Source organism: Castanea sativa, chromosome 11 (assembly GCF_040712315.1).
Source record: "Castanea sativa cultivar Marrone di Chiusa Pesio chromosome 11, ASM4071231v1".
Taxonomy (NCBI): domain Eukaryota; kingdom Viridiplantae; phylum Streptophyta; class Magnoliopsida; order Fagales; family Fagaceae; genus Castanea; species Castanea sativa.
In genome coordinates, this window is record NC_134023.1 from 58,857,381 (window position 1) to 58,884,072 (window position 26,692).

The 26,692-nt window shown below is 34.0% G+C and overlaps 1 protein-coding gene across 1 annotated transcript; it reads right to left on the reverse strand.

Annotated features, from left to right (window-relative positions):
* Positions 1–915: 915 nt before the first annotated feature.
* Positions 916–5,781, reverse strand: LOC142615416 (putative LRR receptor-like serine/threonine-protein kinase At3g47570). Its single transcript, XM_075788165.1, has 3 exons — positions 2,935–5,781; positions 2,242–2,658; positions 916–1,102 (listed from the first exon to the last, which is right to left on the reverse strand). The coding sequence occupies exons 1-3, from the start codon at positions 5,588–5,590 to the stop codon at positions 1,089–1,091; spliced, it is 3,087 nt and encodes a 1,028-aa protein (XP_075644280.1). The 5' UTR covers positions 5,591–5,781; the 3' UTR covers positions 916–1,088.
* Between the last annotated feature and the right edge of the window lie 20,911 nt (positions 5,782–26,692).

Sequence of the window (26,692 nt, forward strand, 5' to 3'; positions counted from 1 at the left end):
GCCAATATGGCACACCCAATGTGCACAGTCCTTTTAATCGGAAGTGGATCTTATATTGGGCCCGCTTTAATTATCCGCAATTATGGCCGTGGACTCAGCCCACAAATGTAAAAAGTGAAACATCACGAGAATGAACCTAAATAGTAGCAAATTACTTCTATCCAGTTCAATCAGTTCTATAAAAAAATAGAAAAAGTTGATCAGTTTTAAGATTAATTATTGTCTGAGAGTAGTGTGAAATAGATCTCAGTTACTGAAACTTGAAATACAAAGGTCACAAATTGAGTTTTTTTTTTTTTTTTTTTTTTTTTTTTGAGGGAAAAACAAATTGAGCTATACTAGCTAGCAAAGCACACTATTCAAAGGCCTTGCAACATCACAATGTGGGTCGAAATGATAAAATGAATGGTTAACAGATGACTTTAGGGCATTTGTTAATTAATTATTTTTTAAAATTCTTTATGGGAAACAAAAATAATAATTAACTTTTTTTTTTTACAGTTTTTTATATTTCCCATGAAAACGAAATTAAAACTTTCTTAAAATAGTTTTTAATAAAGGGACATGTTAACAGATGTCTTAAGGACAATTGTTAATAAACCATTTTTAAAAAGTTTTTATATTACTTTTAGGTAAATTGAAAAAGTTTCAAAACATTAATTAACTTTTTTTTCATAAAAATTTTTCTAAAATTGTTTTTTTTTTTTTTGTGTGGTAATTAGACGATTCATTAAAAAAATTTCTAAAATAGTACACTAGGGGCATATGTTAGCATTTTCTTTTAACAAATACTTTAAGAGCAACAACACCCAAATGATAATGGAAGAGTGAAAAACAACACGATTCTCCTCTCTGTAGTTCGATGCATGTTCTTTTGCTTTTGCATCAACTCTAAGACTTGGTAACTTATTAGTAGCCCAATGTGTGCATGTCATTAGCTACAAAATTCTTAATACAGGAGGAAAAAAAATAAAATAAAAAATAAAAAAGCAAAAACAAAAACAAAACAAAAAAGATACAGGATAGCTATGGCTATGAGGAATAGGGGAAGCTTACCTTATCGTGATGAAGACCTTTATAATAAGTCATCATTCTTGTGCACCTGTGGTGATGAAAGATAATTTCAATTTATTAGAATAATAAGCTTTGGGTTTTATATAATGACATTACATTGAATGAGACATTTCTTAGAATATTATAAAAAACATAATTATTAAATTAAGGATTTTCTTCAAACCTTGTAAAACAAGTCTCCTCCAAACCATTATGTGGGAATTCATATGTGTATTAAATCACTTGAGTCAATTATTTAAACTAGTTACATAATTATTAATATGGTCATAGAAAAAGTACACGTTGATGATCATATGAACTATCATATAGTGAATTCGAGGAAATTTTCTGCAAATCAATTCAAAGAAAATTGTGTTAATGACTTAGTACGTAAATTAAGTGAATTAGAGGAAATTTTCTGCAAATCGATTCAGAGGAAATTGTATTAATGACTTGGTACGTAAATTAAGCTTTCATTCATGTTTTACTAGTAAGAAAATTCATGATGCAAAAATGCCCATTTGTAGGATTAACAAATCCCAACTCATTTAGCATTTGTGGAAATAGTTACCATATAATTAGATTTAATTTAAAATTATTTTTTATGTGAGATAGAATTCTATTGTAGTCTAATCTAAGTGTATGCAAATGAAACTTTCTTTTGAAGACTTGAACTCCAACTCATGTCTCACACCCTACAGGAACTTATACTTATTGAGTAACCATCACTTTTGTAACCTTCAAATGTTTGTCAATAATTAAGTATAACAAGCAATAATTTAAACTTACGTCATCAATAGAGACAATTATCAAGAGTAATAAGATGTGAGCCAATTTCTTGTGATCTCAACAACTTCAATGGCAGAAATCAGCAAGTTAAAAATAGACTTCATTTCACTTTGGAAAAAACTTGTTGATTTTGAATAAGCTATTTAATCATAAAAACAAGCGTTTGGGTTTTATAGAAGAGTAATGGACTTATTAGGATACCAAATATAACATAACGAGCTTATCAAATTTCAAATGGCACCAATCTTTTCAGCATTGCTAGAATTAAAAGTAATCCTAAGAAGATGGGACTTTCTAATCGCAATTTAAACATTTGGAGTAGCCTTATCAAATTAAATCAGGCGGTGTGGGAGGATGTGCTACCAATTTATAACATCTACCAAGGCAAGCATAATATACCTGTGACTTGAAGCCTTTGTTTGCGTATATGAGTTCCAAGAAGTTTTCGTCGAATTGAATTAAGCTCAGTAATTACAGCGCTCATGTTCATCCTTTCTCTTGAAAATTCCACAGAACAAGCAACCCCAATTCCAAGTATCAAAATCAAGCATTCTTGACTTTTTGGAATTCCATTGGGACCTTCATTGCCAGTAATGTCATTCATCCTTGTCTCCCCCACTTCTCTTTTTTGAAGAAGAATAGGATCTACAATGTCAAGTATTCTTTCAGGCAAAGATGCTTTAACAAACTCATGAAGGTTTAAGCTCTCTTGAAATATTTTATCAGTAGGCCTTTTCCCCGTGAATATCTCCAATAATAATATGCCGAAACTATAGACATCACCATATGTTGACACCTCATTTCCCATACCATACTCTGCAATTACACATGATATATATGTAAATGTGACGTAGTTTTGTATTAGAAAAAGAAGAAAAACGATACATAACCTAATAGGTATTAAAGGAGCTTTGTTAGTGGCATGTAATATGAAAGGAAATAATAAAGGTCAATAATTTTTTTATATGTAACACTCTATCTTCTACCTAGAGTACATCCATTTTAAACTTGCGCTTTCAGGTTTTAAAATAAAGTAAAAGAATATGGAAAAAGGAAAAACAATTAAATTTAATAAAGGATAATGATATTCACCTGGAGGAGTATAACCAACAGTTCCTCTTACTCCAACGGAGCTTGAATGGTTAATAGGAGAATCTTGGGTTGCATCAAAAAGCAATCTTGCCAAGCCAAAGTCACCTACGTGTCCAATCATTTCATCATCAAGAAGAACATTGCTAGGCTTAAGGTCGCAGTGAATGACTGGTGTTTGGCAATGGTGATGAATATAATCCAATGCATTAGCAACATCAATGGAAATATTCAACCTCTGAAGAAGACTCAAACTCCTTGGTTCCTCAAGCATCTCATTTATTCTTGAAGTTGGATGCAACCATTCATCTAGGTTGCCATTTGCCATGAACTCGTATACCAAAGCTTTAAAATCATTACCTTGATAGTCAATACCAGAACATGAAGTAAGCACCTTTACAAGATTTCGATGCCTAATGTTTCGTAGAGCCTTACACTCAACTACGAAACTTTTGGTAGCTCCATGACGCAAAAGGTTAAGCACCTTGATTGCAACTATATGTTTACCTTGACCAAGAATTCCTTTGTACACAGACCCAAAGCTACCCAAACCAATTAGATTGGTAGAAGAGAACTTGTTGGTGGCATTTAGAATACTTTGGTAAGATATATTTGGAAACAAATCTCTTGAATCACTTGATGTGTTTTCTTTTCTTTTATTTCTTAAAGAATAAAGAAGTAGAAGTGAAAGAATCAAAGTTACTCCAAGAAGCCCAAAAGATATAAAGATTTTTAACTTCAAGGTAAGGGTCAACTTCCTCCTCTTGGATTTCTCATATTTGCATTTAGGAAGTTGAAACTTAGGTATGCCCCCACAAAGCTTCTCATTTCCCTTAATTGTAGTTGCACTCATGTTCTTGAAAACTCCCTCCATTGGCACCTCACCCTCAAAATGGTTGTAAGATAGATTCAGAAATTGCAAGAAGACAAAGTGCTCTAAAAATTTTGGAATTTGGCCAGACAAATTGTTGTTAGAAAGATCTAGGAATTCAAGACCTCTTAATGATTCCAAAGATGGAGGAACGATCCCTTGGAAGAGGTTTCTTCTCATGGCTATGATTTCCAGCTTTACACAGCTGCCAAGGCTTGCTGGAATTTTACCAAACAACATATTTTCAGAAATATCCATTTGTTCTAAATTTTTAAATTTTCCAATTTCCATGGGAAGGGCACCAGTAAATTGGTTGGCAGACAAATCTAAGCTCATTAGTGAGGATGAGAGACCAAGGACTTGTGAGTATATCGAACCAATGAGATTGTTATTAGCAAGGTTCAAAGTAAACAAATTTTGGCACTTGCATAGACTTAGAGGGATGTTGCCTTCAAGATTATTCTGGTGTAAATACAATTTTGTCAAAATAGTTAAATTTCCAAGAGAGGATGGAATGTAACCATAGAGATTGTTATCACTTAAAGCCAAAAATTGTAATTTCTGAAGCTTTCCAATTTCTGAGGGAATATTACCTGATAACTTGTTGTTCCACATATCAAGTCTCTCCAAATTGATCAAATTTCCTATTTCAGTAGAAATCTTTCCAGATAATTTGTTATTGTCTAGATATAATCTAGTAAGAGTAGTTGACAAATTGCCAATGCACTTAGGCACCTCCCCACCAAAGTTATTGGCATTTATACCCAAAAAAGTCAGATAGGTGGCATTTGTCAAAGAACAAAGAAAATTCAAGTCGTTTTCCCTTCCATTTCCAAGATTGTTAAAGGTAATGGAAAACCTTGAAATTCTATTTAGCTTTTCCAAAGATTGAACTTTTCCACTTAGATTATTTACATTCAATTGAAGTACCTCTAGATTTGAGGCATTTGATATCGAAACAGGGATAGATCCAGTAAATTGGTTGTTGGCAATGGTAAATTCTCTGACATTTTGAAGGGTGATACCTACTTCAGATGGAAGATATCCTTGGATTTGGTTGTCTGCTACATCAAATACTATTAGTGAAGAAAGATTGAATATTGAGAGTGGAATTGTACCAAACAACCCATTGGCAGCCATACAAAAATATTCAAGTTTGGTCAGTTGACCAAAAAAAGTAGGGGTAATCCCGTGAAAGTTATTATCGGATGTTACAAAGGCATATAGAGATGACAAGTTTGCAAAAGAAGGTGGGATACCTCCTATCATATTATTTCTACTTATAAAAAAGGATTGGAGCTTTGACAAGGTGCCAAGCTTTGCAGGAATTTCTCCAGTCAGAAGGTTATGTTCGACAAGAAGTTCTTCAAGGTTGGTACAACTAGATAAATTGCTTGGAATTTTGCCAATAAGTGTGTTATGTCCCAAATATATGCATTGTAATTTGTGTAAACAGCCAATTTGTGGAGGGATTTCATAATGAAAACTGTTGTTAAAGAGAGATAGATTCCTCAAAAAACTTAGATTTCCAATATGTGGAGATATGGAGCCTACCAGTTTTGAAGATTGCAGGTCCAGTTTGGTGACCCTCTGATGTCGGCGACCACAAGTAACCCCTTGCCATCGGCAAAAGTGGATGCTGTCATTCCAAGATGTCATAACCCCAAAAGGGTCCAGAGTGATCTTGGATTTGAACTCGAGCAATGCCAACCGGTCAGTCTCATTATTCCCAACAACCACGGAAGTGACAAACAAGCCACACCACAAGAGAAGGATAAAAGCATGCATGGCAAAAGAAGAGGATGAAGGAGCTCAGAGCTGTACTCAACTGGATGTTGGTTTATCAAAACAAGGTAGAGGGTTTGATTTTGCTGCTTAATTAGCGCTCACAGGAAACACTCATTTATAAGAAGGTGAAGAGTGAAGAAGAAACACTCATTTCTAAAACTCAAAGCTGGTTTACATCTCAGAATATATCATACGTGGAGTTTCCTCCATCCATCTGACAGAGTTATTAATACATTAAGGCTCGTTTGGATGGAGGGAGAAGAAGGGAGAGTGGAAAGGTGCTGTAGAGTAAATTTGGTTAAAAATATGTTAATATTAGACCAAATTTACTCTATTCTCTCTTTCTCCCTCTATCCAAACAGACCATAAGCATATTTAGCTAGTGAACAAGACTAAGACCATACCATTTTACACAATTTTAGTCACAACTCATCACATAATGAGTTGTAAGTGGTCTCGATATGGTCTCATATGAATCTACCATCACATATTTACTACTCACAACTCGCCATGTGACGAGTTATGGCCAAAATTGTGTAAAATGGTGTAATCCTAACATTTCACTTAGCTAGTAAGCTGTTTTATTTCCAACTCTTCTTGTATGCCAAAATGCAGCCTTGCGAATTTGTTGCAGATGCTGTAAAGTGCCTGCAATGATATTTGCAATAGCAGGTGAGACTACAAGGCACTGGACCACTGGTGGCCCATTTTATATATATATATATATATATATATATATATATATTTGCAAAAAGAACAATTATTTACTAAACGAATTTTAATTTAGTACTAATATTAATATTATTTTTTACTTACTAATAATAATTTATTGTATAAAATTTATTATAAAAATATTACAAATTTAGTATTTCTCCGATAATAATTTTTAGCCCCTCAAAAAAATCTTTTTAACGACAAGTCGACAACAACAAAAATGAGCGTAAATAACAACACAGAGTACCCAAACTTAGAAGAATAAATCAAACAACAACTATATATATATATATATATATATATATATATATATATATATATATATATATCTGTGTGTATAAAGTACACTGGGACCAAATTATTAATGTCGGGTCTGAAAAGGTTGAGAAGTGTTCTGTAGCCGAAGCCTTTGTACAACATTGAGTTGGACAGGTCTTTTGTAGTCACATCATTTTTATCTGATTAGCACCATAAAGTCACAACGAAAAGACAAAGTCAGATTTAATGGTTCGCCTTCACTAGTCAATCACGAGTGTGGAATTTTGGCATAAAAAACATGGCATTTTTTTTTTTTTTTGATAGGGAAAAACATGGCATCTTTGTTTGTTTGTGTGTATTTATTTATTTATTTTTAAAATAATATTACAATAGTTGAAAATGCAAATGAAATACAAAGACTCTTAGGTGGTGTTATTTGGCCACTCCTGTTTTCATCACTCACATCTTAACTTTGACAACTCATTACTCAAAACTGAAGAGCCCCACGCAAGCAAATTCTGTTTGGCAAGATTTACGTAACTCATTTCCTTAACTCATTTTTCAGTTTTTTGAGTCAAGAATTAGAAAACTGAGTGAAGCCAAAAACTTGTTTTCAAAACACCAAAACTGAGTTTAGAAGGCAAAGTCGTAAACACCTGAACCAAAGTGGGCCCCACGGAAGTGTCTTGTCCCATCACCTGCTCAGTTCCCACACTCCTCCCAACGGTCACATGCCAAACATCTCAACCAACCCTCTTCACTCTCTCATCAGAGCACTAAAGGAAGCTCACCTCTCAACCAATCAACCAAAGCTTCTCTTCTCCTCTCCCAAACCCACGGCACGTCCAGACGGCAAGCGAAGCTCCGGCATCCTTCCCGCCCCTTGAAGCTCCAGCGCTGGCCTCTGAACATCTTCAGCTCCGTCGCGCCAGTCCGCTCCATCAAGTTATAATCTTTGATGTGTCCTGTTATTTTTTCTTGAATATTTGTTGGTCGGTTTTGTGTTCTTGGAGATTCTTGTTATCAGTAGGATGGGGTTTTTGGATTTCTTAGGTTTAATAAGTATGTCTTTTTTTTTAATTTAATTGGGATTTGATGTGGGTGCTTGTTGTTGGGTTTGGGTGTTTGTTGTTTAAAGTTTTAGACATTTTCATTTGTATTTTGGTATTGGATTCATAGTGAAAAATGCTTTGGTATTTACTGCTTGTCCTCTGCTACGGATTTCTTCATATTTCTGAAAATTTTAGTGTTGTTGCTGATGCTGCAGGATACTGGGTTTGTTTGTAGATGAGTTTTGGGATTATGGGGTTCTTTTTCCCCATTTCACCGTTTAGCTTTGGATATGTGTGTTGATGGAAGTTGATTTTTCGCCTGTTATTTGGAATGTTCTGAGTTCAAGGGTTTTTTTTTTATTTTAATTTTTTTTGGTTATAAGTAGAGTTTTTTGTATAATTGTGTTGTACAAGTATGTCTTCCATCTATGCTTAGTTGCTGACAAATTGATATAATTCTTCCATCTGTTATTGGCATTGCTGTGACTTTGGGCCTGTCTAAAGTCTCTCCACAAATAGGCTATGACTTTGGGCGAGGATGGAGGAGTTGAGGTCAACGATGGTCAGCTGGTTTGGGTTTTGAGAGCAGAAGTGTGAAAGAGAAATGAGGTGTTAAGGAAATGCGGTTGAGACTTTTTTTTCTTTTGAGTATTGAAGAAAGGAAGAAAGTCAGAGCACACACACACCGGAGGGTAGAGAGGAACCAGGCTTAAAGAACACACAACTCAGTCACTACAAAAGGGCCTATCTCTTGAAGGGAGTGTGAAGGCTTTTAAACTATCAGGAGGAGAGAGGGAAGTGCGAAGCAAATAAAAAGGGTTCAATCCGCGGGTAACCGTTCTGTGTGCACTGCACAGTGATCAGCCCGTGGGTACTACAAAAAAGTGATATATTTTTTTTGAGTTTTTAGGGGGGAAAAACAGAAGTGGGTTTAGTTGTCAAACAAGGTTGGAATGTTTTGGGGGATTTTTAAGTTACCAGAAATGAGATAGGTTGATAAGCGACGAGTGATAAGATTTAAGTTATGAGTTATTTATCACTTAGTAACCAAACAAGGCCTAATCATTAATTCTTTTTAATTTTCATAATTTAATATTTTTTTAATACTTTTATTTTTTATTTTTTTGACACATTAATGTAGATTATATTATCTTTTTTATATTTTTTTATATTTTGATTTTAAAAAATTATGAATTATCTCATCCATAAAAAATAAAAGAGAAGCTTAGATCTAGTGCTTGCATTGAATATGATGAGATGTTGCTACAAGGCTTAGACAATTTATTATTTATTAATGTTTGAGTAATAATAATTGCTAATATAAATTACTTTAAGTAATATATTAATATTTCTATAGAAATTTATTTATTTTTACATATATTATACATTTTTTTTAGAGAGTTTTAACTAGACATCAATCGGTTTTTTGTGTAGGCAGAAATTGAATTGCAGATTTCTCATTCAATAATCAAAGACTTTACCGGTTGAGCTAACTGGAATTCACACATGTATTATACCTATATTTACTGAGATGGTGAAGTAACTTTAACATAATTAAATTGTAAAGTCCCAAATGAACTTCATATTGAGAAGGATTATTTTTATTTCCCATCTCAATTACCTATTATATTATACTATACTTCCTACAAAAATTAAATATTTGCTTCTTTTTTGCCCCCTTATCTAAAATCCTTAATCCCCCCCCCCCCCCTTTTGAGAATGAAAAATCCTTAATCCTTACTGCACCATAAACTAGTATAAATTATTATCATTGACTTCAAAATTATTATTGTTGACATAAATATCATATTATTTATTAGCTTAGTATTGTTATTATTTAGAGAATGGAACTAATTAACAACAGAAGTGCCTTCAAAAAAAAATTAATCTCCAAAACAAAACAAAAATTGTCTTTAAATATTAATTTAAAAAAAAACTGAAGTAAAGTATTATTATTTGTAAGATCGGTACAAGATTTTTCTCCCATAGCCAGGCTTGGAGGATTACAACCAAAATAGACTTTTGCCTTGTTAAATGTTAGCTGGTGGAAGTGATGGGGCATAGGGGTGTGCAAAAAACTGAGGAACCGAAAAAACTGTTTCAAACCGATCGAACTGTTGCAAAATTTTCAGTTCAGTTTCGATTTTATTATATAAAAAACCGAAAATTTTGGTTTGGTTTTCAGTTGCAGATTGGAATGCACCGAACTGACCGAACCGAACCAAAATATATTATTATATTATATTTTATATTAAACATATAATATAAAGTTTGTAAATATTTGAGCTTTGGGCCTCTGACTTATTATATATGCTTTGCGTTGGGCCTCCCTTGGTTTATATATACTTTGGGCCTCCATCTTATTTTAGAACAATTGGGCCTTTTTTGTTTATATGATCAAACATCAGCCATCAAATTAATCCGGCCCTAGCTTAATGGCTTTTCTGCATTTTCATTTTATCTTTTTAAACATAGCATTTTAAAACCCATTAGATTAATTAACTATAATTAAACTAAGTAAATATCTAATTAAACTAAAACTAATTAGACTATAAAAGCAAAAGTTAGAAACCCTACCCTACATACCCCACACTTTTCACTCTCACGTTCAGACAACCTCCACTCCACACTCCACTCCACACTCCACACTCCACACTCCCTCAATCCCTCTCACGCCAAATCTGCCTCTGTCACTGCCTCCACACGCCACCTTTCTTATGCTGGCTTGATCATTGGCTTCTCATCTCACGGTGACACAATGAGTCTCTTTTGAAAATCTCGATACCCTCTCTCTGTTTTGTGTATTAGGTTTTGTTTAATACTGAATCAATAAAGTTAGGGCTTTGAAAATAGTGAATCTCTATTTTGTAGTAACAACATAAGATCAAGATGTTTATTTTTCAAGTTTTATATGCAAATAAAGTTAGGGTTTTGAAAAAATCGATAACTCATGTGCTTGGTTGCTTGTGCTAGTTGGTTTCTTTATCAAAGTTAACCGATTGCCTTTGTCTCATGTGCTCTTTGAAAATAACCCTCTCTCCGTTTTGTATTTTGGGTTTTGTTTAATATTGAATCAATAAAGTTAGGGTTTTTAAAATACTGAATCTCTGTTTTGTAGTAACAACATAAGATCAAGATTTTTTTTTCAAGTTTTATATGCAAATAAAGTTAGGGTTTTGAAAAAATCGATAACCCATGTGCTTGGCTGCTTGTGCTGGTTGGTTTCTTTATTAAAGTTAGCTGATTGCCTTTGAGTTCTAATATATAAAGTTAGTTGCTTTTTTATTTATTTATTTTTTATTTATTTTTGTTTATTGTTGTTGACATGCTGTGAATTTGTGACTGTGATGTTGAGTTGCTATTTTCTTATTGGTGTATTTGTTAATAGTTGACTGTGATGTTGGGGTATTTGTTTATTATTGCCTTGATGTTGATGTGTTTATTATTATCGTATTGACGTGTTTATTGTTGACTTGTTGCTGTATACTAGAGTCCTTCTCATTCCTTTTTTTTTTCTTTTTTTTTTCTTGTTGACTTGTTGTGTTATTGTATACTAGAGTAGAGTGAAGAGTCCTTTTCATTCTTTTTTTATTTTTATTTTTTATAGTTGCTGACTTATTGTGTTTATTGTTGTTTTATTTTATATTGTAAATGAATGAGACAAGAGAAATCCCATAGGGTCAAAACAATGAAGCGGGTCAAGGGGCAACCAATGTGCATGAAGACAAAGACAAACCCCCACTCCCACCAAATGAATGTAATACTGGTAAAAAAAAGATCTATTGTTTGGGGTCATTTCATTGTTATTGAAGGGGGGGGGGGGGACCTAGGGCAGCTTGTAACTATTGTGGCACAAACTATGCTTGTGATACTAAGTTGAATGGCACTACAACCATGAAAATTCACATACAATCACAATGTTTGAAATATCCTTATAGGGACGACACAAAAAAGAAAAAGAAAAAAAAAACCAATCAACCCTAGCATTCAAACCTAAAGAAGAAGAAGAAAGTAGTGGTAAACTTGTGCCTTGGGTGTTTAATTTTGAGGAATGTAAGAAAGCATTGGCAGAGATGATTATTCTAGATGAGCTGTCTTTTAAGTTTGTGGAGGGTTTTGGTTTTAGGAAGTTTATGTCTGTTACCCAACCTAGGTTCAATCCAATTCCTTGCCGCACAACAATTGCCAAAACTTTCTTTAGGGTGTTTTTAGATGAGAAACAAAAGTTGAAAGAAACTCTAAGAGAGCAGCAGGTCTACCTTACCACAGATACATGGACATCTGTTCAAAATTTGAACTACATGTGTCTCATTGCCCATTTTATAGATAGTGATTGGAAAATACACAAGAGGATTCTTAGTTTTTGTTTAGTGAAAAATCACAAGGGTGAAACACTTGGAAAGACGGTTGAGATGTGTTTACTTGATTGGGGGATAGATAGGATTCTAAATATTACAGTTGATAATGCTGCCTCTAATAGTGGACATATTTCTTTTATTCAAAAAAAGACTATGCATAGGAAGGTAACAATTTTAGGTCATAAATACTTGCATGTGAGGTGTAGTGCTCATATCTTGAACTTAATTGTTCGTGAAGGGTTAGTTGAAATGGATGAGACAATAGTGAAGGTGAGAAAATCTGTACGATATGTGAGATCATCTCCACAAAGACAAAGCACATTTAAGTTATGTGCGGAGAAACAGAAAGTTGACTTTAAAAGTCAGTTGTGCTTAGATGTGCCCACTAGGTAGAATTATACCTATATTATGTTGGAGAAGGCCGGGAAGTATTAAAAGGCTTTTGAGAGATTGGAGGAAGAAAATCCAAATTATCTTAGGACAGTTAGAGAGAAGGCAAAGGAAGAAGGAAATGATAGACATGAGGTTGCTTGGGGAATGGATGATGTGGATTGGGAAAAGATTATGATCTTTTTGAATTTTCTTAAAATTTTCTATGATGCAACCTTGCAATTTTTGGGTGCTAATTATGTCACTAGCAATTCTTTCTTTTTGGAGCTCATGTCAATTCATGACACAATTGACTTGGAGTATGAAAAAGATAGTTATTTGTTGAGAAAAATGGCTAATTACATGAAGAACAAATTTGAAAAGTATTGGGGAAACTTTGATAATATGAATCACTTGTTGCATGTAGGGTTTGTTCTTGATCCTCGGTACAAGTTGAGGTATCTTGAGTACTGTTTTGGTACTTTGTATGAGAACCAAAAGGCTGTTGATATGGAAAAAAGAGTTAAGGCTGTTTTGGTGGATTTGTATAATGCTTATACTTAAAATCAATTGGGGAGTAGTAGTGCTAGTGCTGCTGCACAAGCCCAAGGCCAAAAACCAAGTGGATCAATGGAGGGAGATGATTCTAGTGTAATTGATGTGAAGGCAATGAGGATGATGGGATTTAAGAAGTATTTGAAGGGTATTGATTCTTCAAATACCAAATCAGAGGTTGATAAATATTTGTTAGAGAGTTGTGAAGATGTCTTGGATGAGAATTTTGATATTTTGGCTTGGTGGAAGGTTAATTCTTCATGATACCGTGTGCTTTCAAGAGTTGCACAACATGTTCTTGTAATTCTGGTATCCACTGTGGCCTCAAAATCTGCCTTTAGTACAGCTGGTCATGTCCTTGATCCTTTCCAGAGTTCATTGTCTCCACTTATGGTGGAAGCCCTCATTTGTGGTAAGAACTAGCTCCGTCCTTCATCGGCTTCAATCAGCCTTCATGCTACCATGGATCATGTTGAGGAGTTTGAAAAGCTTGATGGAGGTATGACTATTATTTGTTATATTAAAAAAATATGAATTTCTTTCTCTTTATTAAAAAAAAAAAACTGAATGTCTTGGATTCTTGGCATATTTATTGTTTTATTGTACATTTTGCATGTCTACTTCTTTCTTTATTAGCAAAAAAAAAAAAAAAAAAAACTGAATGTCTTGGATTCTTGGCATATTTATTATTTTATTGTATAAGTGACTTTTATGTTTTTTATTTTTTATTTTTTTGTTTGTAGAACTTGTGAGTGATGCTGCATTAACATCGGAACTAGACATGTCCACACTAACATCTATTGAAGTTGATGGTTAAAGATTGCTCTTTGCTCTTTGGATGGGTGGTATTGATGATGACATATGTTAGTTTCTATTTTGACAACAACTTGACATATTGATATGTACACTTTTTGCTATTAGACACTAGTAGACAGTGGCCTACATATAGATATGAGCTTTATTTTGAGCTTTGACAGTGGCCTATACATAGACAATATATGAAATTAGGCAATAGGTAATGACATATGGCCAATTTATTTTGAATCTTTGGCCAAATATTGAATACAGACAGTATATGTTGACATTGACATTGACATATAACCAATTTATTTTGAGTCTTTGGCTATAATGCTATTATGTAGATATTGACATATGAACAAGATGTGTACATTGACATATTACTAATGAAGTAATGAAATTTGCACTAGTTATTTTATTTTGACTTGTACAAGTTTTTTTTTTTTTTTTTAATCTTGTTTGTATTTGATGGGCGCCTATAACAAGTTATAGATTAGTTTGAGGCTTTGAGCACTAAAGCAATTTTTTGCTCTAGATTATTTTTGGATTTATGAATTTGTGTTAACAGGTTGTGCTTGTGCAAATGTATTGTTGACAAGTTATATCATGTTGACAGGTTATTTTTGGATTTATGAATATGTCATATGTGTATTATAATGAGTATAATAGAAGCTCTAAAGCAAATTATGAATCTATGACAGGTTGTGATTTATGAACCTGCTATATGTGTTGTATTTTTGGATTTATGAATCTGTAACAGGTTGTGATTTTTTTTGATGAATCTACTATAATGTGTATTTCTAGATTTACGTTGAGCAAAAGCAAGTTATGGATGTAAAATGCAAAGCAAGTTGTGATTTTTTCTTGTTTGTAAAATGCTTTATGGATGTGTAAAAGGCCCAAAAATGGCCAAAATAAGAAAGACGCGAATTTGGGCCAAAACAATCGGTGACGAATTTGTGGCAGGCACCACACCGGTGACCATTTTAGGAAATTGTTACTTCCACTACAACGCAATCAAACATCTGGCTCCATCTGGACGAATTCACTACAACTGACGAATTTGTGCTTCATCAATTATTATTATTATTATTATTATTATTATTTTAGTAGTAGAAGAAGAAGGGTGTCTAATCTAATAAAGATGCATTGTTGGATATTTCATTTGTATCAAACAAATAAAATATGTGAATTGTGAATATCAAGGATAAGGTTTTCTGTAGTTCAACTTTAAAAGCATTCATATCAATCTGTGAAAATTTTCTTTTGTCTATCATAGTATAAGAATCTACTTTTTTAATATAAAAAAAAATATTTTATATAACAAATTTTCAAATATATCTATATCAGATTATCTATTTTATACTATATTTTATTAAAAAATATTTTTATCAATTTTTTATTACTCTCTCAAATCATCTTTCTCTTTCTCTCTTTGTGTATATGAGTAAAAAAATTAGTAAAAAAAAAAGAAAAAGATTTGCATGTATATATCAATTTTTTATCCCTTCTGGTTTGACCCAATCGTAATTTTTTTTTTAATATAAACTTTCAATTGTTATTTTTTTCCCTTAAAGTTTAAATTAAAATGAAATAAATTAACTGAATAAATTAATAAATTTTGTATTTTTTGGACAAATAAAGTACCCCTTCTCATTTGACAGGAACAAGAAGCGACCCATTCTGATCAATTCTCTTATGCTTGGTTCTAGTAATTTATTGACTCAATCTAGATTAAAAGGGACAACTTGTTCTAATATACATGGTTGAAACTTGAAATCCATATTCCATGGATGCAAAGCTATATGGAGAAAGACTTATTTTATCATAGAATTCACTTAATTTATCAGTTAATCATTCAAGTTTATTGACATTATAAGTAAAGATCTAAAAACTTGAGATCTACCCCCAACTTTCATGAAAAATACTTCAAATTATTTATTTATTTTTTATTTTTTTTATGCTGAGAGAAAAAATGGGTAGAGGGGGGTAATCTAAGTTGGCGTCTTTTACTTGAGCATGACGATAGTGACACTTTATCCGCTAGGCCTGAGTCTGTAGAAGTAAGAGATTCGGATGAGCCAGCACCCAGCCCTATCGAGGACGCTGGTGATTAAGCCCAGAGAATGGAGTTATATCCCAAGTGCTTTCCATTGCGAGATTCGAACCTGGTAGATCATTCAAATCTACATCAATAACAGTCTAAATGAATCATCCATTGCTTCCGGCTTTCCAAACATCTGAGCTCTCACTCAAACACTACTTGGACCAAAATCATATTAAAGCCGAGAAGGGCCAATCGGCCCAATTCATGAACTCGCCTAACTGGCCTAGGCCTAGAAACAGTCTTTAGTTTAACATAAGATTGGGCCCTATCCAAAATGAGCTCAGTTTATATGAAACTGGCTAGGCCTAAAAGCATTGACTTTTGATTTTAATAAGATTATGTTTATGTCCAACCCAAAATGAGTTAAAAGTTCAAAAATTGGCGTTCGGTCAAAAGTTTTAGAGCCTAACCGATAACATAAACGTTGAGCCCGCAACTACATAAACCCAACACTTCTGGACCTGGTCAAGAAAAATAGAATTGTACAAAAAGTTTGAATCGGATAAATTTGAAACTTAGAGAACCAATTAAATGAAAGTATAATTCTAAAAATGGAACAAATTTCAATCAAACTTAAAAAATGTAATTTGTATTTTAGCCAATAGTTTTTTGTTTTTTTTGGAATCAGTTGTGGTTGATTTTGTGTGGTTGCTGCCACCAACCCTCCCTAGTCGACTTGTTTTGTGTGGACTTGGGCTTTGTTTTAGTTCATACTTCATAGTTCATACAACTAGGCGGGTCTTAACTCTTAAGGTTTATGGGTTTATAAATTTTTTTTATAAAAAAATGAAGCAAATTTGACAAGGTTTTCTAGTGCCCTCCATGAAGAGAATTGGACATGGACTCCCACAAGATAAATGAATCTGGCGAGGGTTTATGAGCGCTTTTTTTGTGTGTACATAGTTCAAGAGGATGCTTTGAAGTGGCTGCTAACAGCTTGAGGAAAATTTTCTCGCATCCCAGCTTGGATGGTGGAACCTAAGGCTAAGCATTCAACAAAGGATTAATGGAGGTTAATGTAGCTTTCAGGAGATATTACTAAGCACTCATTTACTTTTTGGTTAGCAAAAATAAACAATACCTTGGTTGCAGCAAGTCCTGCATAATGTGTGAACATGTGAGAGAGAGAGAGAGAGAGAGAGAGAGAGAGAGAGAGAGGGATGAGTGTTAAGAGAGAGGAGTGAGAAACACTAACTGGACAGCAGGACAGGTGCCATTTTAACATATTGCCATATCCACCTTTATGCAGGACTTGCTGCAACCAAGGTTGCAGCAAATCCTTCTCCTTAAATATATGCCACAGAATCACAAATTGCTCCAATGCGATTACAGGGGAGATTGCCTTTGAAGTTTTTGCAGACATCATTTGGAGAGTTGTGAGTTGTGACAACCTTTTTTTATATATTTATTTTACTTGTTCCTTTGCAAAAACAATTCGGCTGCAAAACTTAAGCTTACTAGGATATTCAATTCCTTACAAGAAGTTTCAAGACCGTTATGTGCAAAAATAATCAATTTCTAAGTTGACTATTGAAGCACCAAGAAGATGGGACACTGAACTACTGCACGAGTTATACTCTCTGGATGATATGGTTCTCATCAATCAAATCCCAATAACACTACCAGTTTGCTGGAATAAAAAATGTTCACTTTATAATCAAATTTGCATAATTCTTGGCTCTTCAGTAGGTCACCAAAGTAGGGTGAAAGCTCAAGTATTGGTCACCACAGACCATTCTGGAACCTTATTTCTTGACTCGCTCACTCATTCAACCGGTCTGATTTTTATGTTTTTAGCTTCTTTTTTTTTTATTTTTTTTTATTTTTTTGTCTTTCTTACATATTCTCAATTTCCAAATAGAGCATGAGGGGCTTGAATTTCTATTAAATAATTTAAAGAATTATTCGTTGTACGTGCATGTGATTATTGGATGAAATAATTGGAATTTGAAGATAGTATTGTATGCTACACATAGGTGTGTTAAGTTATTTAGACCCCTTAAACTACAATTGGATTAACCTAGTTAACAAGCCAAGTTATTACTTAGTCCAAATTTCAGAACTAGGTTAACACAATCATATAATCATATCAATGTAAAGTGCGGAATATAAAAACACAAAGATATGATGACTTAGGAAAACCAAACCGGTAAAAAACCTGGGGAGGATTTAACCTAGTTATCCTTAAGGTAAAACTGAATTCACTATGAAAGAATCGAAGTTTGTACAATAGTGACTTAGATCACTAACATCCTATTGCTACCCACTAGTAGAAAACTTACTGACACGACCACGTGCAAGCTCCGAGACCATGGACTCCTTCTTTCTTGGATTCTCTAGCAAGTACAAGCACTCCCACTTGTATATCTTTAAGTTCTTGAATCTACAATTGATTTGATCACCAAACTTTTGACATCAATCAATATCTTGATAACCCTAAGTGTATGTGAAGGCAAACACCTCTAGATCTCACAAGAGATTCACACATACATCATAAAGAGTATTAGAGAGCTTTTGGGTACAAAACCCTAGATCCACAAAAGAGGCACAAGATGCACTCTAATCTCTCTCAAAAACTCTAAAAACCCTCTCTAGGGTTAGTTTATAATGTCCTTTAAATACTGGAAAAAATGGCTCGCGATTTGGGCTTCAAACGAATAAGTTATGGCCTTTTTGCATTTGTTGATTTTGCTAATATGAGACTTTCGATCGATCAAGTACCAATCGAACGAAACAGATTGTAACTCATTTTTCTTCATCCCGAACTTGAGTTTTTTGCCTTGGGCTTCAATGTAGACCATTCTAAACTTATGAAACTTAGTTTTTGTCATGGCTTGCCAACATTACAAACTCAAAACCTAACAATCTCCCCCTTTGGCAATCCGTGAGAAAACACATATACAACATAATGCCCAAATACATCACAAATCTCAATCTAAGACTCCTAACCTAGAAGTTGCAAGAAGAGGTAGAAGGTCTTGATTAGAATGTACCTGTCTTTCCTGAAAACACTCAAAAGAACACATCACTGCATGTGTGGAAAGAAAGACATATAAACAATATGAAACACAATATAAAAACAAAAGTAAATTCTAACAATTCCCCTAAGTTAAATACATCAAAATTTTTTATATTCTCCCATTTCAAAAACAAATTTAGCTACCCCTAAACAAAACAAACAGGATTCCCAAAGACATTTCATCTATTTCTCCCCATTTTTGTCACGTATTGACAAAGACAACTCAATCAAAGAGTAAACAGAATACATATGCAACAAAGGATAAAAGAAAAAAGAGAATTAAGAGAACACATAACAATTCAACTCTATAGAAAATAGAGACAGCTCCCCTAATGAAGAGCAAAAACTCCCCCTATGAACAACAAAGGCTTTAAAAACAGATTTCTCCCCCTGTAAAAATAGGAAAAACAAAACAAGTTTTGGGAAAAACAGTTTTGGGGAAAAGATAAGAGGTGGGGAAAAATAAAAAGACACAAACCAAACTTAAAAAAATTAAGTTGAGGATACACATGAAGAAAAATATTATCTCTTTCTATAAATGCAAACTTGATACTATGTGACCCATAAACAGTTGCATAAGTAGAGAAAATATTTGCACATTGATTATCCATCATATCTCTTAAGAAAAATATTTTTTGCCGTTCACACATAAAAAATAGCATATACAAAAATGTAAAAAAGACTCAAACTCTCCAAATCTCCCCCTAACTAGATACAAAATCTAAATCTACTCCCCCTTTTTGTGACGAAATGCCAAAGGGCAAATCAGAATCCATCATCAAAAGGAGGTGGCAAAGACGAACGTCTAAGAAGCGCCAAATCTGCTCGTAAAGCACAAATCTCATCAAGGATGTCCACCAAAATCTGACTATGAGCCGCTTGAACGGTCACGATAGACTCCAAAGTACGACGAATGTCAAAGTCATCCGAAGTCGATGGTGGAGGAACATCAACAGCAGCAGCACCTACAAGATCAGCAGACTCCGCACCAGGAGGAAAACCTGTAGAAGAAGAAGGAGGTGCGGTACTAGAAGACTCAACTTTAGGACGTTTAAAGCGCTCTCTCACCTGAGCAGCCCTCTGCCTAAGAAAAGTGGCACCTATGGGAGCAATAACGTGTACGGGCTCAGAAGCGGGGAAGTCAGACAAATCTAAAAACAACAAAATCCTATGAATGAAAACAGGATGAAAAAGAGCATGAGGAGTAGAGGAACTCCTATAAACTTCGTTCAAAGAACGAAGAAACAGATGAGGAAAACTAATAGGTGCATCTGTAACAAGAGCATACAAAAATGCACATCGCTCCAAAGGAATGGTGTGCAGATGCGAAATAGGCCACAAGGAATGACATGCTATCCTAAAGATAAGATAGGTAGACTTAGTGAGCTCAACAGAAGTTATTCGAGGATTAAAACCCCATCAGATAGAAGTACTAGTGATGTATGACATGATGTCGTCTAGGGGAGGAGACACATCATAGGGGTAAACAGGATACTGAATAAGAGGCACCTCAAGAGCATCAGCCACTATCGAAGGGGTAATGGTGTACTCATCACCACAAATCCAGTTCCTCACAAGAGTACCGGAATCATAGGGGTGAATAGAGAGGTTCGAATAGAACTCCCTAATCAGGATGGCTGGAGGGAGGGAATTAATATCCAAAAGAGACAACCAGCCTCGATGCTCAAAGTTAGCCTTAATGGCAGGATCAAGCTCATCTAACAGAACCCTAAGCTCAGCCCAAATCTTTCTGTTTAGGTTAAGTTTCTCAAAGGTATCTTGGTGCTTAGCACTCAAGAATATGTCACTCTCAAAGGAAGGGTCAGAAGTAGAGGAGGATGACCTATTTGCTCTAGTCTTCCTAGGCATGGTGCTAGAGTAAGAACAAAGACACACAAGAAAGAACAAAACAAAACACAGTGCAGAATACAAGTTAGCACAACAAAAAAATAAAAAAAAAATCTATATGATGCATGAATAGATAAATGTCATGATGCATGCTCTAATGCTGTGACAACAAGTTCAAATGTTTAAGTTTAGAATCACAAAATTGGCTTGAGCATAGAGTTTGAAACATAAACTCCAAAATTTTGAAAGACCACTTGTAGAACTTTTACTCAATTGACCAATTGATCATCACACAAGTTAGATAACAGTTTATAATGATCAAATACATCAAACCAACAAGCCAATTTCATCAATCAAACTCAATTTGAACAAAATCCCCAATTTGTACAAATACAAGCCCTAGAATTTTCAATTCTCCACAAAACCCAAATTTGATCAAATTAAACACCATAGATCATGATGATAACATTGTAACACAAAAACCCATTGATCAATTTGAGAAAATACGGCTTGAATCATCAAAAACCCCAAAATATGCTTAGGTCTGAAAATCTCCCTTAAATGCATGAATATATGCATGAAACATGAAATAAAATGCAAAAGAAAGGGTATAAAGGTCTTACCGGCCTTGGGAGATGAAAACCTTGCAAAAAGAACGGAGGAAAATGACAAAAAATTGGATTGGAGCCTTGACCGGATCATATAGAGAGAAAAAGTTGAAAAACTTTTGAAAAGTTAGATGAACACGTGAAAAAGAATCATTTTTAAAAAAATCTCTACACAATTTTCGATCGATTGAAAAACAGATTCGATCGGTCGAAAATGCTTCGATTGATTGAACACCAATCGAGCACTGATCGAAACAGACAGAGGCTGACCAAAATTTTAATTGCAATTTCGATCGATTGAAAAACAGGTTCGATCAGTTGAAATTCTGGAAAACATAGTTTTTGAAAAAATAGAGCAATTTGATGCAAAAACTCCTCAAAGTATTGAATTTTATGAATAAAATGCATGAGTATGAGATGAAATGCTTTTCAAAAACACATGTTTTGAATCTAGTTTTCCCAAAATTAAGATTTTCAAACATTTTCCTTGAATTCTCAAGCATCAAATCTATTTTGCATAAAACTCAAGGCATTTTCAAACTTGGTTGGTCAGACCAAAAACACACACACTAACATGTACAAAGTTTAGCAAAGAGTAACTTGTGTAGTGTATGCAACTAGCAAAAACTTGAGATACATGTGTGGTGATATGTAAGTGGAAATCAACCACAAAGTCTAAAAAATTCATCACAAAGAATTTGAAAGAGACTATCACCTAAAGAGTTACATCATATAACTCCCACATCTCCTAGATCATAAGCTTGCAATCATGTAAGTTTCTTGATTTTGCCTTATAATGTACACATAAATTTTAAGTTTTTCAGAAACTTATTAAAAATAGCCAGGATAATGTACACATCAATTTAATTTATTTGATTTAGCAGTAAGTCCAATAATGTACACACCAATTTTAATTATATAAACCGAGGTTACACCTTATATTCTTTTTGTGCATGTGCTACACATTTTCGAGCACAAAATCTTACGATATGCACTAAGGTGTTCATGATTGGCTAGTGAACAGTGGTGAAATGGTTATTTATACATTTCTCAAAAGGATCAAGTCCGACAGTCAAAGACACGTGACTTCAAGATCAAGACAAAGTAATTAAAAACTACAAACATCTTTCCACACAACATGCACTACAAAGCTTTAACTAGTAAAGTGTAAGAAATAAGCTCATTCAAGTTAAACAAAGTACATAGACATGTTATGTGAAAATAAATTGACCAACCTTGTTTTCAAAACCAAGAAAGTAAATGAAAAACACATTTTGCTTCCCTTTTCCTTTTTTATTTTATTTTTATTTTTGATGAAAATAACAAAAAAATCTTAGAATGAAATGCATGAATGTTATGCAATGCAAATCCTAAAAAAAAAACAAGAACATCAAAAAAATGGTCACAAAGAGTAGAGCAATGAAGCACAAGGACCATGTCAGAAAGACTCACTTAAATTGAGCCTTTTGCATCCAAAATATTTTAGATGCACCTTGAGCATTGGAGTTCCTATTCATATTAGAATGATTTCTAACTCCAGAATTGGAATAAAGTTTTAGAGCTTTTAGCAACTCACCAATAAGTACTATAGGATCTTATGCTTAAGGCACAGGTACTTTTGGTTTGTTTGCACTCTTAGCAGCTTGAAGCTTGTAACAGTTTGGACGAATGTACCCAGACTTTTCACAAAAATTACAAACCTATGCAGGCTTAACATGTGACTTTTTCTTAGAAAGGGTAGACTCCTTAGGTTTAGATTTTTTCAGATAAACCCTAATCTTCTTGAGAGGTGAAAATTCTATGGGTTTGACAACCTCACTTACAGGGGGTTCAAAAGAAGATGAATGAACAAAAATTGTGGAATTAGGTGCAGACACATTGATGCTTTCTACAAAACCTAAACCGGTTTTGTCGGAAGGAGACTTTTGAACACTCAACATCTGATCAAGTTTGGAACTAGCAGACCTATTAGTTTGTTTTCTAGCAACAGATAGTTCATGTTCCACAACTTTATCATGCAAAAGCATATTCTCAGTCTTCACATTATTTAAAAGTTGCATTAAACAAATTCACAAGTAAATTTTTCTTATCAAGCTCAAGAGATGCAATTTTCTTTAAGCCTAATTCGACACTCATGGCATCCTTTGCAGCAACTTTGCAAAGTTTATTGTAGGCTTCTTGAAGATCTGCATCCTCAGAGAGTTCAACATCAGCAGGGTTCTCTTCAACAGTCACACTTTCATTGACTACAGCAGTAGCAGTGAAAGCAATGAAGTTTCCATCCTCATCACAGCCAGACTCATCATCAGAAACTTCATCATCATTAAGGGTTACATCCATAACTTTACCCTTAGATCTCAAGAATGTTGGACATTTAGATTTCATATGATCATACCCTTGACATCCAAAACATTGAGGACCCATAGAATTATTAGAAGATTGACCTACTTTTTCTCTAGGTTTTTCAATTTTGTTAACCTTAGTGGGATCATTTTTCCTAAAATTTTTAGGTTCATCAGTATTTTTACCTCTTGCCTTTCTGTTGCTATTTCTAAGGAAATTCGTAAAGTTCTTGGCAAGGTAAGCAATCTTTGTAACAGAGAGCTCATCATCAAATCCATCAATATCAAATCATCAACAGACTTAAGAGCCATTGATTTGGATTTGCTAGTTTTGGGTAGGTCCAACTCATAGGACTGAAGAGATCCTACAAGTTCATCAATAGGGACCTTGCTCTCAGTGATGACAGTCACTTTGGGTCTAAAATCTTTAGTTAAAGATCTAAGAATTTTCCTAACAATTTTAGGTTGATCATAGATTTTACCCAAGTTATATACAGAATTAACAATGTCATTTAGTTTAGCATAGAATTCATCAAAAGATTCATCATCAAACATCCTAATGCTTACAAATCTAGTTGTTAATTGTTGTAACTTATTGATCTTAACTGCCTTTGTGCCTTCATGCACAGTCTGGAGGATATTCCAAGCAGTGTGAGCAATCTTAACATCAGAGATTCTCTTAAATTCCTCCATAGAAATAGCATTAAAGATAGCATTGATAGTTTTGCTATTGAAGGTAGCTGCTTCTTTCTCAGAAGTTTGCCACTCACTCACAGGAATAGTGGGCTTCTCCCATCCGTATTCAACGGAGTTCCAGCCTCTCTCATCAATGGATTTCAAGAAAGCTTTCATCCTAACTTTCTAGTAAGCATAATTATTCTCATCAAAGTGAGGAGGAATAACAAGAGAGTGTTCGTGTTCCATGGCAACAGGAGTCAAGGATCAGCACAGAGATCAAAAGATCTACACAAAAGAGTTACCAGCTCTAATACCACTGATGAGAGATAGTATTGTATGCTACACATAGGTGTGTTAAGTTATTTAGACCCCTTAAACTACAATTGGATTAACCTAGTTAACAAGCCAAGTTATTACGTAGTCCAAATTTCAGAATTAGGTTAACACAATCATATAATCATATCAATGTAAAGTGCGGAATATAAAAAAACAAAGATATGATGACCTAGGAAAACCAAACCAGTAAAAAACTTGGGGAGGATTTAACCTAGCTATCCTCAAGGTAAAACTGAATCCACTATGAAAGAATCGAAGTTTGTACAATAGCGACTTAGACCACTAACATCCTATTGCTACCCACCAGTAGAAAGCTTACTGATATAACCACGTCAAGCTCCGAGACAATGAACTCTTTCTTTCTTGGATTCTCCAGCAAGTACAAGGACTCCCGCTTATATATCATTGTGTTCTTTATATTTCTGTTGCTTTGCATGATTTGATATATTTGTGTTAACCTAGATTTGCATAATTTACCTAAGTTAATAACTTGGCTAAATAATTAAGTTAATCCAATTGTGTTTTAAGGGATCTAAATAACTCAACAAGGTGCAATTGAGACATGAAATGGCGGCAGAGATCAAGAAATTAGGGCATGTTCTTTTATTTGATCTTGCAGACACTATAGATGTTGATATATTAGGTTGGGAATCAACTAGGGGTGGCAAAATTTGACACGACCCGCGAACCCGACACGACACGACACGACACGACACGACACGAAATTAGCAGGTTATGGGTTGAGGTTTAACGGGTTCGTGTCATATTCGGGTTGACACGACTAACCCGTTTAATAAATGGGTTGGGTTAGTGATGAACACATAGAACCTGTTTGACCCGTCTGACCCGTTTAATTAAATGATATTTTACCAATATACCCTTCAAACTCTAGGTATATAAACTTATTAGTTGTTGTGATTTATTTTCTTTGACATATTGTGATTGATTATTTGTGATATTGGGATATGCTTTAATTTTGAATGATTATTTGTGATGCAGTTACTCGTTAGTTCTGAATTTTATATTAAAAATATTTATTTGTTTGTTTTTTCATTAATTTTTATTTTTCATTTTGATAAAATTTGATAAACAGGTCGACACGACTGACCCGTTTAATAAATGGGTCGTGTTAAGGTTGAGAAATCTTGACCCGTTTAATATACAAGTCGGGTTAGTATTGACCTATGTAGTCGAATACTCATGACTTGACACGACACGAACCCGACACGCGAACACGAATTGCCACCCCTAGAATCAACCTCGACGTGGTGTTTTCAATGATAACCTCATAATCTTGTTCAGACTCTGAAACCCATGAATACACAAGAAGTTGAAGTTATTGTGGTGGAACAGGTCGGTTTGAAGGCCCAATGGGACTAGGCCCATATAAGCATAACGAGGCCTTGTCATCGATAGACAGGCCCAAGACCAAATGAGTTGTAAGTGAATGTGTCTGTAAAATTATGTTAACAGGGGATTTTATTCTTTAAGGAGGTGTTGGGATTATGCTTTGAAAAGGTGGAGCTTATTTTGTTAAGATCGGGTCAGCCCAAGAATTAAATTTTGGTCCAAGGTAGAAAAAAAAATAGAAGTGGGCCTACCGTCTAAATATTTATGTAGGAAACGCAACTACTTAGAGGCCTACTTTTGAGACTTGGAATAGGTGAGACGAACTCGTCATAGTTAGGTAATGGGTTTCAATTTTCACTAAAAACATATTGTTCAATCTCTCTCTCAAAAACGTTCTGAAACTCAATGCAATGCCAAGTAAATCAGAAACAAGAAACAGAATGAAATTAGAAAATAAGTTCTTGAAAATCCTCTCCCCCTAGCCGTTTGTTTTTGATGCAGAAAAAAGGTTCAGCCTCACTAGCAGCACTATTTTTTGTATTTTTATCTTTTTAAAATTTTCTTTTCGTTTTAAACACTAAAATCAAAAGTTGGACAAAAGAGTAAAAAATTCATTTGTCACTAAACATAAAATAAAAATACAATTGGTTTAAATAAAAAGTTGAGATTTGGATAGTAAATTAATTTTTTTTTTTCAATATTTTTTTTCT